The 7,479-nt window shown below is 51.0% G+C and overlaps 1 protein-coding gene across 1 annotated transcript; it reads right to left on the bottom strand.

The window, feature by feature from the left end:
* Positions 1-1,526: 1,526 nt before the first annotated feature.
* On the bottom strand, positions 1,527-7,012 carry LOC120226612. Its single transcript, XM_039224778.1, is given in 5 exon segments — positions 1,527-3,605; positions 3,608-5,836; positions 5,839-5,928; positions 5,931-6,126; positions 6,183-7,012. Coding segments are annotated over 5 exon segments (5,166 nt in total). The 5' UTR covers positions 6,768-7,012; the 3' UTR covers positions 1,527-1,539.
* Between the last annotated feature and the right edge of the window lie 467 nt (positions 7,013-7,479).

Raw genomic sequence — 7,479 nt, 5'->3', positions numbered from 1 at the left:
CCCTGTTGGAGGAACAATAAGTCTAGTCCTCTACGGTTCTGTAGAACAACCTCGGAGAGGGAAGTCAAAGATTTTTCTAGGTGGGAAATTGATTGTTCAAGTCTTTCAATGTCCTCATTAATGGCAGCTCTGAGGTTATTGAATCCCTGGTGTTGAGTGGCCAATGATGAGATTCCTGTTCCTGCCCCCAGCGCCCCGAGACCAAAAAGAGCAGCTAGTGTTATGGTGAGGGCTTCGCGTTTGGTTATTATTTGTTGTGTCGGCGTTCCCCCAGTCCATAAGTCGTATAGGTCGCCCTCTGAATGATAATTGATTTTTGGGAATACCAGTACCATAACACAGTACTCTGTGGATGAGTTGAAAACTTGGGTATTTAGGCATGGGGTTAGTCCTGTTTGGGAACAGATCCACCATCCACCAGAGGGAGGAATTATCCATTTGGACTGGGCTTTAGAGTAATTATTGAGACTACAGACAGGGCATCCATTTGGGGGAAGGGTTCCCAGACAGGTGCCCTTACTGGAGACTGCCTGGAGGGTGAGACCAGGCTTTTTTTGATCCCATTTGCAGCCTGCCGGGAATATCTCATTAGATGTATTATAAGGGGCGGTAAGACCCACGGCTTCATAGTAAGGGGGCTGTATATCATAGCACAGCCAACAGGATTCTGTCACATCTGGGTTAGATTGGTTTAGGGCCTCATATGCCGCTGTTAGCATTCCCCATAAGGGGTCCATATTTTTTACGGCTGGGTTAGTATCCTTTATGGTTTGTTTTTCTATTTTGGGAGTTGGAGGTTAGGGGGGAGTAGGACCAGGGGGCATAATGGTGGATTTTTGTCTAGGGGATGTTGTAGGAACCTGTTTTGGCCTGTTCATTACCTGATTGGGTCCTATTGGTTGTAACTGAAGGGGGGCAAGGACCCGCTTGATTATAAACAGTACTCCTGTGTTATACCCTGATTTATATAGTCTTAATCCCCAGGCTAGACCTTTGTCCCAGTCCTTAATTTTTTTACCCTTATCAGTGAATGTTAATTGTAAAGGATTACATCCAGAGCCAGGCTTACAGGGGGCGGTTGAGTTTTTGCGCTGGAGGGAAATGAGAGATTGAGAGTCCTGGATCCAACTGCAAGATCCCGTGGTCTCACAGCCCCAGTTCCGGCAATAATAATCTGACCAGCCTCCACATTGAGCTGCCTTGTCACTAGAAATTGGGTCCGGACATACATAAAAACAGGTGTTGCGTAATGCCTGGTTTGTGGTTGGCCCCCATTCCACGATCCCAGAGCCTCCTGTTTCGACACAGGGTCGTCTTTTGGGGTTTTTGCTGAGTGACTGTTCAAATAGGCTGCACAGGTCAAATTCAAGTGTAGGCCACCATGTATTGGGAGGATGGGGTTCAACTTTAGTAACTATGGCTTGATTTGAGCTAGGTGTAATAACCTGCCATGTTATTTGGAGGGGTTGATGGGGACTTTGGTGTCCCAATATTGAACTTACAGGCAGGATCTGTAGGATCGTTACAACAGAAATTATGCTAAACATGGTTGTTTGGAGCACGACGCAAGGTTAGTTTGAGCGGGTTTTTCTTACTCCGATCTACAGTCCAGGTAGTGTCCGTGTTAATGTGTCCCACGAGGTCTGACAGCGGGTCGACAGGCTTTACGTGGACATGGTGGATCCAGGCCGGGATGTTGTCTACCTTGATTGCAGTGGGGGTTGTCAGGATGATCTGGTAAGGTCCCTTCCACCGAGGTTCGAGGTTTTCCTGCCGGTGCCACTTGACCAGGACCCAGTCTCCTGGGCGATACTGATGAGGTACGGGTGGAGGTCCCGTTTCATACAGTTCTCTTAATTTGGGCCACACGGCCTCATGAACCCGCTGTAAAGCCCTGAGGGAAGATAAGAGACTGTTATCTTGTCCTGATTTAATGAGTTCTGATTTCAAGTCTGGTATAATCGCTGGGGGCCTGCCAAACATAATTTCAAAAGGTGTAAGGCCCAACTTATATGGAGAGTTATGGACCCTGTACAGAGCGTAGGGGAGTAGTTCTACCCAATTAGCGCCAGTCTCCGTGGTCAATTTAGTTAAGGTCTCCTTTAACGTTCTGTTCATTCTTTCTACCTGTCCTGAGCTTTGGGGTCGGTATGCGCAATGTAACTTCCAATCAGCCCCAAGTATGGAAGCCAGTCCCTGTCTTACCTTAGAAACAAACGCAGGCCCGTTGTCTGACCCTATCATTACTGGGAAGCCATACCTGGGCAGGATCTCTTCTAGTATCTTCTTTGCTACTATTTGTGCTGTTTCATTCTTGGTCGGGAAGGCCTCAGTCCATCCTGAAAAAGTATCCATAAACACTAATAAATATTTATAGTCGAATTTACCAGGCTTTACCTCGGTGAAGTCCACCTCCCAGTGAGCTCCGGGTGTAGTTCCTCTCTTTCGTCGGCCTTGAGTCGTAGTGTGAGGATGCGGGTTCTGAAGTTGGCAAGCTGCGCAGGCAGCTACGATTTCTTCTGTTTGGTCAGAGATGTTTTTTACCACTAGTTTAGAATGTCGGAAGAGATCCTGTAGTCTTCGAGGCCCCAGATGGGTAGTATGGTGTATTCTGGTCAAGACTTCATGGCCCAATTTTCCGGGAAGGATGAGGCAGTCTTTAGAGTCTCTCCACCATCTGTCTACCACTTGGGTCATGGGCAGCTTACACATCCAGGCAAGATCATCTTCCAAATATTCTGGCTGTGGGGGTAAATCTCGGGGCCCAGGATCTGGTTAACTGTACAGACAACGCTAGGACGGGTTTTTTGCTCTCCGACGTGCAGTCTGGTCAGCGAGGTTATTTCGTCGTGAGACTGGGTTGGTTCCTTTCTGGTGACCTGGGCAGTGTACTATGGCCAATTTCTTTGGAGCCCAGATAGCGGCCAATAGGGCCAAAATTTCATCTTTGTTTTTGATGTCTTTGCCTTCTGCAGTGAGTAGTCCTCTCTCTCGGTATATCGCCCCGTGTATGTGGGCCGTGGCAAAGGCATACCGGCTGTCCGTGTACACAGTCACTTTTCGATTCTGCCCCATTTTTAAGGCCTGAGTTAGTGCAATTAGCTCTGCCCTCTGGGCTGAAGTCCCTGGAGGCAGAGCTTCTGCCCATATTACTTCAGTCTCTGATGTCACTGCGGCCCCCGCATACCTCTGTCCTTGGTGGACGAAGCTGCTCCCATCAGTGAACCAGGTAACCTCCGCATCTGGTAGGGGCCTATCTTGTAGATCTTCTCTTGTCCCGTGGATCTGTGCTAGGATGTCTGTGCAGTCATGGAGTGGGGCACCCAGGTCAGGGTCGGGTAGTAAAGATGCCGGGTTCAGGGCCGTCGGGGGGGTGAAGGAGACTCTGAGGGGGTTCAGTAGTAAGCCTTGATAGTGAGTGAGTTGGGCATTGCTTAGCCATCGGTCAGGTGGCTGCTTGAGGATACCTTCTATAGCATGTGGGGTAGTGACTTGTAGTTCTTGGCCCATGGTCAGCTTATTAGCATCTTTTATCATCAGGGCGGTGGCTGCAATTATCCGGAGACAGGGCGGCCATCCGGCCGCCACTGGGTCCAGTTTTTTGACAGATAGGCCACTGGCCTACGCCATGGGCCCAGGTGCTGAGTTAGCACTGCTTTGGCAATTCCCTTATTTTCATCTATGAATAGATGAAAGAGCTTGGAGACGTCTGGAAGCCCCAGGGCAGGTGCCGATAGTAGGGCAGTCTTAAGTTGTTGGAAGGCCTGTTTGGTCTCCTCCGTCCAGACAAAGGGCTGCTGTTTCTTTGTAGCCTGGTATAGGGGCTTTGCAAGCTCAGCAAACCCAGGTATCCATAGTCTACAGAACCCAGCCGATCCCAAAAATTCTCTCACCTGTCGTGGCGTCTGAGGTCTGGGAATGCGGAGGACCGTCTCTTTTCGTGCATCTGTTAGCCAGCGCTGCCCCCCTTTTAGCAAATAGCCCAAGTAAATTACCTCTGGCCTGCAGATTTGAGCCTTTTTTGCTGAGGCGCGATATCCCAGGGTTCCTAGAGTGTGTAGGAGGCCTTCAGTTCCCTGGATACAGATCTCAGGCGTTTCGGCGGCTATTAAAAGGTCATCGACGTATTGTAGGAGGGTTACATTAGGGTATTGTTGTCTGTACTCACTCAGATCCTCAGGTAGTGCCTCATCAAACAGGGTCGGAGAGTTTTTGAATCCTTGTGGTAGCCTGGTCCAAGTGAGTTGTCCACTTATGCCCCTGTCAGGGTCGGTCCATTCAAAGGCAAATAACTCTTGACTTTTGGGTGCTAGAGGTAAGCTGAAAAATGCATCTTTTAAATCCAGAACGGTGTACCACTGTTTTTCGGGGCTGAGGGCACTCAGGAGAGTGTAGGGGTTAGGGACGGTCGGAAGTATGTCCATCACCCTTTTATTGACCTCCCTTAGATCTTGTACCGGCCTATATTCCCCACTATTGGGTTTGCGTACCGGCAATAAGGGGGTATTCCATGCCGAGTGGCAGGAACGCAGGACTCCGGCGTCTAGGAGGCGACGGATATGTGGAGTGATGCCCGCTTTGGCTTCAGTGGGCATTGGGTATTGGCGCATTCGAACAGGGTCTGTCCTGGGCTTAATTTCTATGAAGAGGGCCGGGCGATGTTTTGCCAATCCCATACCCCCTGTTTCTGCCCACGTGTTTGGAAAGCGTTGGAGCCAAAGCCCCAGGTCTTGGCCCTGTGGTGATGGTTTCTGATGGAGTCTGTACTCGTCTTCTAATTTTATTGTAAGAACTGATATGGGCTGATTGTGGGAATTGGTCACGGTTGGCCCCCCTGGTTGAAAATGGATTTGGGCCCCAATTTTGGTAAGTAGATCTCTTCCTAGTAAGGGGCAGGGGCTCTCGGGGATAACTAGGAAGGAGTGAGTTACCTTCCCAGTTCCCAAATTTACAGTCCTCTGGGTTGTCCAGGGGTATTTCTTTGTCCCAGTGGCCCCTTGCACCCAGGATGATTTTTCGGACATCCTTCCATGGGGCTTGACTAGTACTGAATGTTGTGCTCCGGTGTCGACTAGGAACTGGACCGGGGTCCCCTCCACTTGTAATGTTACCCTAGGTTCGGGGAGGGGGTCCGAACCCCGTGCTCCCTATTCTGAATCTTGTGTGAACAGGATAGGGGCTGTTTTAGTTTGCCATGGTTTGGGCTCCGAGTGCTGTTGTTTCTTTTTAGGACAATCCCGCAACCAACGCCCTTTTTCTTTACAGTAGGCGCACTGATCTTTATCTAAGTGCCGCCTGGGGGGGTGCACTGTTTGGCTGCCTCCCGAGGACAGTTGCTCTTTCTGAACTATGGCAGCTAGGATCTTAGTCATTTCTCGCGTAGCTTTGATTTGTTTTTCCTCTGGGTCATCTCGGTTATTATATACCCGCTGCGCGACTCTGAGTAAACCTTGGATCTGCTTTCCTTCAAAGTCCTCTAGCTTTTGGAGTTTTTTCTTAATATCGGGGGCGGACTGGTTTACGAAAGACATCACAACAGCTGCCTGGTTTTCTGGGGCCTCAGGGTCCATGGGGGTGTACTGTCTAAAGGCTTCCATTAATCTTTCTAGATAGGTAGCAGGGCTCTCTGTCTTACCTTGTATCACTGAATACACCTTGGCCAAATTGGTGGGCTTGCGTGCCGCTGCCCGGAGACCCGCCATTAGAGTCTGGCGATAAATGAGTAGTCGTCCCCTACCTTCTGCTGCGTTGTAGTCCCAGTCGGGCCGGGTTAAGGGAAAGGCTGCGTTGATGAGGTCAGGGTTCGCAGTAGGTCGACCATCCTCTCCCAAAACCACTTTCGTGCTTCTAATTGAATTCTTTCTCTTTCTTCCGTGGTGAACAGGATTTTCAGGAGTTGTTGGCAGTCATCCCAGGTAGGCTGATGGTGAACATGATGCTCTCTAGGAGGGCTATAAGATCTTTAGGGTTATCAGAAAAACGAGCGTTTTGGATTTTCTAATTGTAGAGATCACTAGTAGAGAAGGGCCAGTACTGAAGTCGGGGGTTGCCTGTGTCATCGGGGGGCCCTATTTCTCGCAGGGACAGGGCTACCGTGGAGTCGGGGAGGCGGGAACTTGGCTCCCGCTGGGAACGTCCGCAGTGCGGCCAGCTGGCCCTCCGTGGCCAGTTTCATTTCCAACAGAACTCGGGGCTGTCGTTTCGCGCCCTCTTGGCTCCGGCGCAGCCGCCGCCTCCCGCCTTTCCGGTTCTTCTTGCGGGTCGGGTGGTGGGGCGGCGGCTGCTTCTGGCGGGGCTCGAAGGGCGAGGGGGAGAGAAGGATAGGGCGGAGGATCTAGGGATAGGGGGTCTTGACTATCGGGTAATACGGGATACAAGGGTGCCGAGGGGTTACGTGGTTTGGGGAAATCCTGGGGGCGAGCCGCAGGGGGGCAAGCCACAAGAATCTTGCAAGACCCTGAAGGGAGGAATGGAGAAATTCACGGTGGGGGGTTTTCAACCAGGTCCTGCCAGATAAGGATATAGGGCACTTGGTCAGGGTGGCCTTCCTTCCCTGGCAGGAAGGTTTTGGCTCTAACCTTGGCGACTGTTGGCAGACAAAAAGTACCCTCCGGTGGCCAGTCGACCCCGAAAGTGGGCCATTCTGACCGGCAGAGAGTAACAAACTTAGATCGGCGGATGTCCAGGCTTAGGTTGTTGGCCCTGGCCCTGACATCCTTGAAGTTATTTAAGATTAGAGAGAGAGGCATGCTCTGGTTCTGCCCCATTACCTAGGTAAGAGAGACAAAGTGAGTCAAGTTAGTTCAGGTTTTCAGAAGGGGTCCAGAGGTTCCTATAGGGAAGAACGGATAGGTTAATTCGCAAGCGCGGTGACAATTTGAAACTGTCTAGAAAGCAATTTGTGCAGAATACTGTGGGGTTTAAAATCAACAACCACAGAGAGACAGACATAAAAGGCTAGCCAACAGAAAATAAGACGCCGGCCTCACACCGGTTCGCGGTAGCGATCCGCTCCGTCTTTTACCAGATGGGCCGAAAAGGACCCCAGATGGGCTAACCAGCCCCAGATGGGCGCCAGAGGACGTCTCCTTGGTCCCGACTGACCGCTCTATAGTGCGTCTGCCAAGGCCAAGACAGTCACTGATACAGATTCCGTGCGGCAGAAACCGAAACAAACAGACAGAGACCGACGCTGAGACAGACAGAAACTTACAGAGCCAGCCGGCTCACTTACCGACCGGTTGTAGGAACAACCCGTTGACATGGGGTCTGGTGGGTTTGGGGGATATCCCGGACGAGCCCCCAAATGAAACGCCCAGAGTTCGAGAGACCCCAAAAACAGACCACCAGAGACCAGAGTCAAAGCCAATCGGCAAGGGTCGTTTTTTGCAGGCTGGAACCCGGACCTCCGCACACTCGTCGCCGGTGACGCTGAGAGGCCCCGAACAAAGTCTTTGCAGCCTTTTTATAGACAGGAGT

The sequence above is a fragment of the Hyaena hyaena genome, unplaced genomic scaffold (assembly GCF_003009895.1).
Source record: "Hyaena hyaena isolate Hyena2069 unplaced genomic scaffold, ASM300989v1 scaffold_1797, whole genome shotgun sequence".
NCBI classification, from domain to species: Eukaryota; Metazoa; Chordata; class Mammalia; order Carnivora; family Hyaenidae; genus Hyaena; species Hyaena hyaena.
This window is presented reverse-complemented; position numbering and strand designations above follow the sequence as displayed.